We start from the raw sequence: 12,197 nt of genomic DNA, 5'->3' as shown, positions 1-12,197 counted from the left end.
AGCCCTTGTTAATCAACCATGCATATCCGATTCAGGCTGGTGCACATCCGAGAATCCCAGAAGCGGTGTGCTAACGCGCTGCTGTAGTTGGTGCGCCCCTGAACGCACTTTAATACTGAATGATATTGCTAAATTGATACTAACAGACTGCAACCGTTGTTACAAATTTTCACATCAACAATAAAGCTCAAGGAATGGTACAGCATTGGGCAACATAACTAAAATATACAGTGGACTATCTTTGGCAGTCTTACATGGAAACAATTTTCGTTTCAAACGTAGACGAAGGTACAAGTCGTCAGCAAAAATCGACATACTTAAAGCTCATGGAATGTAGTATCAACTGCGACGATCGTGAAGAAATTTGCGTTTGTTAAAGGCTACTTTACGGCAACAATGTCACGGTTGAACAGGTGGCGTAACATGGAGTTGTTTCTGGAACAATAGACAAATTCCAATCGATTGTCGCTTCAGCGTGAATGAAAAAACCAGTGTCAAATTCCCATATTTCCTACTACACGAAACTCTCTTTATTGTTATTGGTCTTCAGCTTCGAATAATAGTGCTTGTTACAAGCTCATAGAAGCGGGTGGCAAATAATGATAGTTATATTTCACTGTACGTGAAACAGTAACTTAAAAATCCCAGACCAGGTGCCGCTATAAAGACCCTAAAAGTTAAAAGAACTCATTACGAGTACGACGCTTTCTATTGCACACTCAAGAGAGAGAAGAGACATCTGAATGACGATACGAGAATAAATAGTCCAAAGAGTCGCATGTGTGAAGCACATCCCCTCCCCCTTCCTTCTACCCACGTCTGTGGACAATTAAGTAGGGTGCCAGTGTGAGACCCAATATATTACTTTTTAATTAATAAAGCACAATGGTTGTAGGAGATCTGAAAACGACAGACGGTGTGAAATCCCTGGACGCATACCTTGCAGACAGAAGCTATGTCGACGGGTGAGCTGTAATTGAGATATGGGCAAGCTACAGTGGAACACGTGTTGTGAGACTGTGTCATTTCTGGACAGAGGGTAAAGTCAGAAACGATTGTATTGAATCTTAAAGTTGAATGAGAATGTATTATTTGCAGGTTTCAACCAACGCAGGCAGATGTATGCGTATTCGAAACGTTAGGAAAGCCTCCATCAGCTGATACACCTCATGCATTGCGTTGGTACAATCATATTAAATCATATGGAGCTGACAGCAAGAAATTTCCAGGTGAGAAGAAACCACCGGCGGCTTTTGCTGGAGCAGTAACGAATGGCAGTGCGCCATCCGGAGACAAAAAAGACGATGACGACGACGTGGATCTGTTCGGCTCAGACGACGAGGAGGTAAGTGGTTAAAATTATTTTTGCAACAGTATGGACGCGAAGATTGTGCTAGATAACACATCTGTCATAGAAAGCCACGATCTTTCGAAAAGTTTAAGAGAAAACTAAATTATGATAAACTTTAGTATGTGGTGAGGGTAATTTGTTATTTTTAGGGTTGTGTATTCAGTGATTAGGATACGTTGATTATTTCCATCACGTAAATCAAGGAACAGTGAAATTTACTATAATTTTATGCTTTCTTACCATGTAGTGTGTCACTGTAACCCAGTCGTAGCATAACATTGTATAACAACACTTGTAAAATGTAATTGTGCGTATGGGTTTTATTTAAAATGTTTCCTGACTTCGCATTGCCTGACACAATAAATACTCAGAATCTTAGATAGTATTTGCCAAATAAGACAATGAAGTAAATAATATTCTAGGATAATTTGCAGGTAACAACTCTGGCGAATTTGTGTTCACTTGAGGACTGTAGTGTTTCTACCTTTAAATCAGAGTGAAAACTTGACGTAGTTATCCCCACAAAACTGTCAGTTTGTCATCTCATTATTCTCTAATTTCTTTTTCTGTGCCATGTCATTGAGATGTTTAGCGTTAAAGTTTCAGAACTAAAGAGGGATGTGCATATGGCCTACAGTCTTCAGTATTATTTTGTATTCCTTTTCAGTAGTTGGCAAGCTTAACGTAATTATCTTCAGATGCTGTCATATAGAACCAGAATGAGATGTTTAACATCTTGACAGCAAGCAGTAGCTTTTCTCCCCTTCTTGTTTCCATCATTTTGTAATTTTCATATACTTGACAGAGGTTTGGTTGTTGTCCTTTGTTCCTTGCAGTTGATACTTTTTCTCGTGGTTCATAATTTTTAATTGTAACCAAACAGTTAAGATAGTAATGTATCTGCTAAGCTTGAAAAATGATTTGTTAAAATCAGTTTGCATATACTTCCACATAACGGAAGCAAGAGGACAGTCTGCAATTGATGTGAAATTAGCCCCTGTAGTAAGTGCACCAAAGTAATTGGGACAATGTTGTCTTGTTTACAGTTATGATAAACTTGTGGAATTGTGCAAAGTTTAACAATGAAGTTAGTAATTGGGTACCTTCTTGATTAGGACTTGATCACAGTATTTATAATTGCCGATGTTTAAAATGTAAAAATAGTTAATGTTTAAATTGAAACATTCAGATATTATACAGGATATTTTTTATTCTATTTTTCCCCCTTGATCTCTACCATATAGGGTATACCAAAATTGTAGTTATAACATGAGAGGAAGTGCTACCAGCATTCTGCTCTTTGACGCCTACCTTTCATTAAGACTCATTTGGTTAATTCTCCTATGATATCCCACACACATGCCCTTAACTGCTTCAACATCTCATTTGGTTGTTGTGGAAGAGGAGACAAGAATAACTGATGGTGTACTTCACTCTTTGTCTGGTCAATGTTCATTGGCAGATGTATTTGGCAGTCACTCTTGTTTGTGATTTTCATTACAAGCTTAATTGGAGGTGAACTTTCCTTTATGATTACACTTGCTAAGTATTAATTTGAAGTTTTTAACGTTTGGATTATTACTCCTGTAGTGGCTTTATCAATGTGTCAAGAACAGTTGACATAATCGTAGTTGGAATATTAAAAGGGAGGTGGGAGGATGTTGAATGTGTGATACAGAAGACTATATGCTTCCTTCCTCCAGTTTCAACTGAACTAGATCTCCAGCTTGATTGACGTTCTGTTAACAGTGCAGAAGGTGTAAGTAAAACATTCATATTGAAACTGTTTGAAGGTTTTCTTGCTTTTAAGGAAACAATAGCAGGAAATATAGATAGAAGACATGAACTTGGAATATCCAATAATATTAATTAATTATAGCTTTATAGTTAATAATGGAAGCAAAGAGATGGCAGTGAAATAAACTGAGGTACACATGTAATTTTGACAGTGTCCCACATTATATCCTCAAGTTTCCTTGATAATATAATGAAAGTGATTATTTCAACTTCCAACTTCATTGGGTAGGATTGCCCTGCTATTTAAGTTGAGAAACAAGATATTGTTTTCCATTGACTGACATCTTTGCCATCTGAACTAATTTTATGTTCCTTATTTCATTGCTCTGGGCTGGTAGTTCCAAATGCTGAATTACTTCATTGTCTCATCTGCCCCCAAAAACTTTATTCTTGGCTAAAGGATCAAGTAGGAAGATATGCTACGCCAAGCCTATTGCTGGCTGTTCGGGCATAAATGTGTGGTGAAAAGAGCTGGGGATATTGGTGTGTTAATAGATATTAAGTACAGGAAGGTGTCAACAGGATGCAAGAACATGGTGGAGGGCAAATTACTGCCGGTCCCTCCTTCCCCCTCCAGAGTTCAGTGAAACGTTGAAGATCGGAACTTGCCCTCCGACACCCTCCTCGACAAAGTTTCTCTCTCTCTCTCTCTCTCTCTCTCTCTCTCTCTCTCTCTCTCTCTCTCTCAACTGCGTTATTCATTTCCCTTCTCATAATCTATCTTTACTTCTCAATTTGCCCTTATCAATTCTGGCCTGAAGCAGGCACAGTGCTTACCTTATACCATCTCTGACACCTCCGCCATCATCCACATCTACCATCATCCTCACATGGGTAGGTCCATCTCATCCAGGTCTATTAGTCAGCTGTCTTTCCTTTTTAACCTGTCAAGTCTCCTAAATGATCTCCAGTCTAATATGGAGGGGAGAGACACTGTTGATGTTGTTTGACAGCTGTCAGATGTACAAGGAGCTGTCAAATGAAAGAGGTACAGAAGGAAAGAAATGAAGTAATCTTTTTATTATTTCAAAACTGATCGGCATAACTGTTAGTACGTTTACTCCATTGTGAGACCAGATGGTCAGTGCCGTCGTGCAAAGGCGTTTGTAATTGCCTATGGGATCATGATTGTATCTTCAGCCAAACCAGACAGACAGCCACAGTTGTCTTTCTTCAGGGCTCCAAAAATATGGAAATCACACGGGGAGAGATCAGTGTTGTTTAGAGTACATTGTAGAAGTTTCACTGCGAAGCCTTACACATCCTCCGTACAGTTCCGATCTCTCATCATACAATTTCTGTAACTTTGGAGCCTTGAAACAAAGATATTCATGGCCGTCAATTTGCTTTGGATGAAGAGGTGCACTGAATCGGTAGGCAACTGCAAACATTTTTCCATAAAGGCAGTGATTGTCTTGTCTCACAGCAGGATAAATGTAATAAGTTATGGGAGTTCCTTTGGAAAGAATAAACAGTTTAGGTACTTTTTTCCATTTAACTACCCCTTTTATTTTGTTCCCTCTAGTAATTGTTGTAGGCTTGTCATTTTATGGCAAATGGTTCATATCAGTAACACTGGATCAAAGAAATATATTTTGCAGCTCTAGTCATTCCTCCTCTTAACAGAATTTATAAGGTTCTGAAACTGTACAGACTTTGATGTAAGGTAGCTTTCGTACAGAGAAAAAAGTGGTATGATATAGTCAATGTGTTGAGGAGGCAGCTTCAGTAAGCTGGAGTCCAGAGAATTGCTATATAAGCAAATTTTAAACAAATCAGTTGATTAAATGTTGAAGTGTAGTGGAAAGTTAGACAAGCAGTGTATCTTACTTTTTGAGCATGGAGTATCTACTAGCTTCCTCAGAGTAGTTCACCATCGTTGCAAGTATGATACCTAAAATTGTTGGAATTTACGTTTCATTAAACCTGACTGTCATAGTCTGTTTAGAATTCTCACACCTTTCCATCATCATGGTCTCTTAATTGCAATGCAGTCTCATAAACTTCAATACACCACACCACATGTTTGTTTTGGTAACCTCAGATTGATTGAGGTTTCTCTTCTTGTTATATGTGATGATGTGCCCTTGGACCATTGTTGCTGCCCCTCTCCCTCGTAGTCTCTTGTTCTGCTCACTGGCCTTCAGATGTTTATCAGTGAGAAATGATAGCTGACGTACACTAAAGTGACTGCTAGGAGCAGTGTTTCAGTCCACATCTGAGGTATCCTTAAGCATACAGATTTCTTGTTAGGGCAACAGTGCAGCGGACAAAGTGTGGTCGGGTAAAGTATATCTAGACTCAATCTGTTGCTATCTGCTGAATGACTGGTCATCAATGACTTCTGTACTGAAGCAGAAGGGTCTCCAAACAACACCCAGAAATCTTTTCACACAAGGCATTATTAATGGTAACAGGTGGATAGTTGTTGTTTTTGTATTAATTTAAGTTTAAATGAAACTGTCAGGTATGACATTATACCATGTAATAAAACCGAAAATTTATGTTCCTAGCTTTCGGAACAAATGTTCCTTCATCAGGGAGGAGAGAGGGGAAAGAAAGGGAAGAAGGGAAAGGAGATTCAGTTACTCACAACCCAGGTTATGAAGCAACAGGGAAAGGAAAATAGGGAGGGTTTGTTTTGTTTTGTGTGTATCTATCGGCTGTACTGAGCTGAGGTAAGTACTGGCCAGCCCCTCTATCTCTTTGTTAGTATTTGTTTCACATCTCTATATGAGATTTTCCATTAATCATTATACCATGTAAGAGTGCCTAGTGAGCGGCATAGGGAATCCTCCAACCACTTCAAAATCACCTGTTGCCCATGGAAGACTTTAGTGATTCCTGGAAGGAGTTGATCTTAATTCTCGTTTGTGAAACTGGGAAGGATTTTAGGATCATTAATCCTGATTACAATGAAATGGCCTTGGAATAGATTGTGGGGCAGTGTTGAAGCTGATTTGTAATATTTAGGAAAATAATGCTCTTCAGTGCATGTGGAGATATTGGTGCACAGCCAATAACTGACAATGCAAATGGCTTTCATATACAGACAACACTTTTTATATTTTTAACTTTCAATAAAACCTTTGATAGCTGCTTAGATGCATAAAATTTTCAAGCAGCTCCCCAAATGATACCTTCAGGTACATCCTGTCTTTCATTACCAGATATTTGGTGAGGAATCGCTACATGGATCCTTAAAAGGGATGTTTCTTGAGGATCTGTTGTCACTATGTTTTCAACAGCTATTGATGTCACATAACAAAGACCAAAGAAGGGTTCCTTGCTCAGTTCAAAGTGGTTTTTCTTTTTCTATGCACGTAAAAGTAAAAATATGCTATCTGTCTGTGTTGGACTGTTTGAACTGTTGCCACTGTTGGTGGGTTATTTAGTTTTCTTTCCAGTCAGTTGTGAAGAGATGTTCATTTATTAGGGTGCATCTATTTACACAGCAAGCTAACATACTGAATCTGTATTCCATTTTGTGATCAGATGGTAGAAGTCCATGTAGGGTCACATTGAAAACTATTCTACCATACACTTCAGCTCACAAAGCTATTCTTGATCCATTAGACTCAATTGGTTTCATTCAACTCCTAACATGATAATCAGCTTCACTAAATGCTTGTAATTTTCCTTAAATCCTGTTCGAGATTCCCCCTCCCCCACCACCTTTTCGTGAGTATATTTGTTTTGCTGACTATGTCCATATGTGTTGGCTTGATAAGGCTTACTGTCAAATAGGTTCAAGCCGTAAACTTCCACGTTGGAAAAAGGCTGTCAATCAGTGCATTCTTGAAGTTGATCAAGGTGGTGGTGATAGGGCTGTTTCAGGTTGACTATTGTTTCAGTATGCTTCTTAACTTATCTCACTAGGGGTAAGATAGACACTGCCTACAGGAAAACTAAAGAGACCTTTGGAGGTAAGAGAACCACTTGTATGAACATAAAGAGCTCAGATGGAAACCCAGTTCTAAGCAAAGAAGGGAAAGCAGAAAGGTGGAAGTAGTACATAGAGGGTCTATACAAGGGCGATGTACTTTAGGACAATATTATGGAAATGGAAGAGGATGTAGATGAAGATGAAATGGGAGATACGATACTGCGTGAAGAGTTTGACAGAGCACTGAAAGACCAGAGTCGAAACAAGGCCCCCGGAGTAGACAACATTCCATTGGAACTACTGACGGCGTTGGGAGAGCCAGTCCTGACAAAACTCTACCATCTGGTGAGCAAGATGTATGAGACAGGCGAAATACCCTCAGACTTCAAGAAGAATATAATAATTCCAATCCCAAAGAAAGCAGGTGTTGACAGATGTGAAAATTACCGAACTGTCAGTTTAATAAGTCACAGCTGCAAAATATTAACGCGAATTCTTTACAGACAAATGGAAAACCTAATAGAAGCCGACCTCGGGGAAGATCAGTTTGGATTCCGTAGAAATGTTGGAACGCGTGAGGCAATACTGACCCTACGACTTATTTTAGAAAATAGATTAAGGAAAGGCAAACCTACGTTTCTAGCATTTGTAGACTTAAAGAAAGCTTTTGACAATGTTGACTGGAATACTCTTTCAAATTATGAAGGTGGCATGGGTAAAATACAGGGAGCGAAAGGCTATTTACAATTTGTACAGAAAGCAGATTGCAGTTATGAATCGAGGGGTATGAAAGGGAAGCAGTGGTTGGGAAGGGAGTGAGACAGGATTGTAGCCTCTCCCCGATAGTATTCAGTCTGTATATTGAGCAAGCAGTGAAGGAAACAAAAGAAAAATTCGGAGTAGGTATTAAAATCCATGGAGAAGAAATAAAAACTTTGAGGTTCGCCGATGACATTGTAATTCTGTCAAAGACAGCAAAGGACTTGGAAGAGCAGTTGAACGGAATGGATAGGGTCTTCAAAGGAGGGTATAAGATGAACATCAAAAAAAGCAAAATGAGGATAATGGAAGGTAGTCGAATTAAGTTGGGTGATGCTGAGGGAATTAGATTAGGAAATGAGACACTTAAAGTGGTAAAGGAGTTTTGCTATTTGGGGAGCAAAATAACTGATGATGGTCGAAGTAGAGAAGATATAAAATGTAGACTGGCAGTGGCAAGAAAAGCGTTTCTGAAGAAGAGAAATTTGCTAACATCGAGTATAGATTTGTGTCAGGAAGTCATTTCTGAAAGTATTTGTATGGAGTGTAGCCATGTATGGAAGTGAAACATGGACGATAAATAGTTTAGACAAGAAGAGAATAGAAGCTTTTGAAATGTGGTGCTACAGAAGAATGCTGAAGATTAGCTGGGTAGATCACATAACTAATGAGGAAGTATTGAATAGGATTGGGCAGAAGAGAAGTTTGTGGCACAACTTGACCAGAAGAAGGGATCGGTTGGTAGGACATGTTCTGAGGCATCAGGGGTTCACCAATTTAGTATTGGAGGGCAGCGTGGAGATTAAAAATCGTAGAGGGAGACCAAGAGATGAATTTACTAAACAGATTCAGAAGGATGTAGGTTGCAGTAGGTATTGGGAGATGAAGAAGCTTGCACAGGATAGAGTAGCATGAAGAGCTGCATCAAACCAGTCTCAGGACTGAAGACCACAACAACAACAACAACATGCTTCTTAAGTTAAAATCTGTTCTGTGCATGAGCACCTGTAGTTAAAGCCCGCTTGTTATTCACTGACTTTACATACAAGCTTTTGTTCTCTCTCTCTCTCTCTCTCTCTCTCTCTCTCTCTCTCTCTCTCTCTCTCTGTGTGTGTGTGTGTGTGTGTGTGTGTGTGTGTGTGTGTGTGTGTGTGTGTGTGTGTGTGTGTTGATCTGGCAATGTTGTCTTGTTATAGTTGTGTAGACCGGTCATCCCTTCCAGACGCTCAGTCAGAGCTACGGCTCCGTTCACGTGCCACGTGATTTAAGAGTGCCCTCAGTGAAGTTTTTTGTTGTTGTTACGAAAATGGGACAATGGAATTTAGAGCAATGTTGCGCCATAAAGTTGTGTGTTAAACTTAGTGAGTCTGCCCTTTGGAAAGTTGAAGTAGGCCTATGGGAAACTTTCCTTAAAAAGAGCAGAAGTTTGTCAGTGGCACAAATCATTTTTGGAAGTCCAAGAACGCGTTGAAGATGAGCTTTGGTCTGGGAGACGTTAAACTTAAAAAACCAACGAAATCATTGAATGGGCACTTGTTCTTGTGAAATCAGACAGACATTTAACATTGATGGTGGTACACCATCAATACATCAAATTTTACCGAAGTTTGCATATGCAAAAGGTTTGTGTCAAAATAGTGCTGAAAAAATTCACAAATGAGCAGTAGAACAATTTAAGATACATGTGCATAGATATTCTTGAGAGGGTTGCCAGTAACTACAAATGGTTCAGTTGCGTAATCACAGATGAGACTCTTGAATATTTTTTTATCTTTTTAGTATGATCCTGAGATAGTGTGGAGCAGCCCACTGAGACGTCTCCTTGACTGAAAAAAGCTTGAATGACGAAATTAAAGATCAAAACAATGCTGATTGCACTATTGAGAAAATTTAGAGAATCGGCTCTTGAAGCTGCCTGCCGAAAGATTCTACTGCTGCCAACATACATTGCGTGTAAGGGCCACAAAGATAACATAAAAGAAACTAGGGCTAATTTGGAGGCATATAGACAGTTTTTTTCCCTCATTCTGTTTGGAGTGGAACGGGAAAGGAAATGACTAATTGTGGTACAGGGTACCCTCTGCCACACACCATATGCTAGATTGCGGAGTGTCTATGTAAATGTAGTTAGTTTGCTTTTTTGACACTAAGGGGTATCATGCATAAAAAATTTTTTTCTCCAGGAAAAACTGTCAACAAAGTGTTTCACAAAGATGTCCTCAAAACGCTTAGGGAAAGGAGAGCCAAGTGAGACCAGGTGTTGCAGACAAGAGGATGCTGCATCATGAACATGCCCCATGTCACATGGCCACTTCCATCATGGAATTTTTTATTTCAAAAAGCAATCCTGTTGTACCCCCCCCCCCCTCATTTGTCTGATTTGCCCTTGTGACCCTTCTTTACCCAAAATTAAGATATGTCTTATAAGGACATCATATTAGGACTCATTACAACATTCAGAAGAAAGTAACTGACATGTTAAAGGCTCTACCAGTTGAAGCATTTCAGCTCTGCTACCAAGGCTGGAAACAGTGCTTTGAAGGGGACAATATTGTTGAAAAAAACTTTGCTAGATAAAAATCAATCTCATTATGGTTTTCATGCATCCTATAAACAAGCTAAAAATATCTTGTATGGGAATTGAAAGTGGGACTCCTCAATGGGTATTTGTATCTGGACTGCCCCTTTTCTGGTGGAGTGGGTGGATGAATCCTTACTTCTAATGTAATATGCAAAAAATGAATTTTAAAAGAAATAAAGGTTTGCCAAAACTTTTTCATAAGACTTAAGAAAGACTTCAGAGACTGTCCCCCAACACCCACATTGGTTTTGTTGTTGTTGGTGGTGGTGGTGGTGGTGGTGGTGGTGGTGGTGGTGTGTGTGTGTGTGTGTGTGTGTGTGTGTGTGTGTGTTTAAATTTGTTTGCATATCTTTCTTGCTAATTGAATGCTCTTTTATAGGATGCTGAGGCAGAAAAGATTAGGGAAGAAAGGTTAAAGGCCTATGCAGAAAAGAAAGCAAAGAAGCCAGCACTTATTGCAAAATCAAGTATTGTTCTTGATGTGAAACCATGGGATGATGAGACTGATATGAAAGAAATGGAAAACAAAGTTAGAAGTATTACAATGGATGGTCTTGTATGGGGTGCATGTAAGTACAACAGAAATCAAAATCGAATTACATCTGTTTGATAAATTAGAATTTGCAGTACTTCTTGATTGAATTTTTATGTTTAGTTGAAATTTTTGTCTAGGCACAAACAGCAACTGTTTTAATGTAATTAGGATTGGCATATAACAGTTTGTAAAAATGTATTGAGTTGCTAAAATGTTTAAACCTGATGAGCATTCTAGGGTGAAAACCAATATATAAAGATTCTCATTTGTTCTTTGAGAGTCAGTCAAATTAAGAGAATAGAGATCTGAATACCCATTGTATAAGTAAATATCAGTGTTTTCTCTGACACCTGTGGCGCACTGTGTAATATCAAATCACATGGGCCAAATAATAAAAAATGTAGGTTGAATGTTTGGTCAATTTTCTATGCATTGGCCATATAATTACATTTAACAGTAACATGTATGGTATTTATCTATGTATTAACAGTAACATATGGTTTATCAATTTTTTTTCCTGATGCTAAATATTTGATTTGTTACACAGCCAAACTGGTTCCTGTTGGTTATGGAATTAACAAGCTGCAGATCATGTGTGTTGTCGAAGATGAAAAAGTTTCTGTGGATTTGCTTGTGGAAGAGATACAGAATTTTGAAGACCATGTGCAATCTGTAGATATTGCAGCGTTTAATAAAATTTAATTTTGGTATTAATAAGATTATTTTTGTGTAAAAAAAAATAAAATTTGAAAACAAGAATTCTTTTTGCTGTTGTGTCTCTTATTTCTTTATTTGCCTTGATTTATCCAGCTAGTCATTCACTCTAGCCTTACTCCATTTTCTGAAATTTATTCTTAAAATATACTCTGTGCTAGACTGCCATTTCAGTTTTAGGTCAATTGTACATTTGTGTGTCTTGTTTCTTAAATTTTCTCTCTTTTCCACTCTGTGATGAAAGTGATGTGTGGTGTGTAGATATAGAAGGAAAAATTGATATTTTGCTGTTTGATGCAAGATCTGCTGTGGTTAGGTGTTGAGATTATAGCAGAGAGAATCAGTGTGCAAAACAGTGAAGCTATGCTGATTTAAGTCATCCACTGCTTCTGTGAGTCGAATAAGATGAATGGTGGGTTATTTTCTTCAAACAAAAACAAAAAAAGACATGATCATTCCCATTGATTTGTGTTGAGAGTTAGCCACTGGCTCAATTTTTGCAATAAAGTACTTTCTTCTTACTGCCCATAATGTGAGCTTCAGATGGATCTTATGTGAAGTCCTCAAGATTTAA

The 12,197-nt window shown here is 38.5% G+C and overlaps 1 protein-coding gene across 1 annotated transcript; it reads left to right on the top strand.

Moving 5' to 3' along the window:
* The first annotated feature begins 799 nt into the window (after window positions 1-799).
* On the top strand, window positions 800-11,668 carry LOC126161427 (elongation factor 1-beta'). The gene is made up of 4 exons (XM_049917227.1): window positions 800-965; window positions 1,099-1,345; window positions 10,754-10,943; window positions 11,457-11,668. The coding sequence occupies exons 1-4, from the start codon at window positions 886-888 to the stop codon at window positions 11,609-11,611; spliced, it is 672 nt and encodes a 223-aa protein (XP_049773184.1). The 5' UTR covers window positions 800-885; the 3' UTR covers window positions 11,612-11,668.
* Window positions 11,669-12,197: the final 529 nt, after the last annotated feature.

This window comes from Schistocerca cancellata, chromosome 2, assembly GCF_023864275.1.
Source record: "Schistocerca cancellata isolate TAMUIC-IGC-003103 chromosome 2, iqSchCanc2.1, whole genome shotgun sequence".
In the NCBI taxonomy this organism is placed as follows: domain Eukaryota; kingdom Metazoa; phylum Arthropoda; class Insecta; order Orthoptera; family Acrididae; genus Schistocerca; species Schistocerca cancellata.
The sequence above is the reverse complement of the archived record's forward strand: the minus strand, read 5'-3'. Positions and strand labels throughout refer to the sequence as shown.

Bases quoted from the DNA above. Each gene is read 5' to 3' on its own strand.
- LOC126161427 (XM_049917227.1), top strand. From the start codon at position 886: ATGGTTGTAGGAGATCTGAAAACGACAGACGGTGTGAAATCCCTGGAC. The intron at 966-1,098 runs GTGAGCTGTAAT...TATTATTTGCAG, and splicing joins GACAGAAGCTATGTCGACGG to GTTTCAACCAACGCAGGCAG. The intron at 1,346-10,753 runs GTAAGTGGTTAA...GCTCTTTTATAG, and splicing joins TCGGCTCAGACGACGAGGAG to GATGCTGAGGCAGAAAAGAT.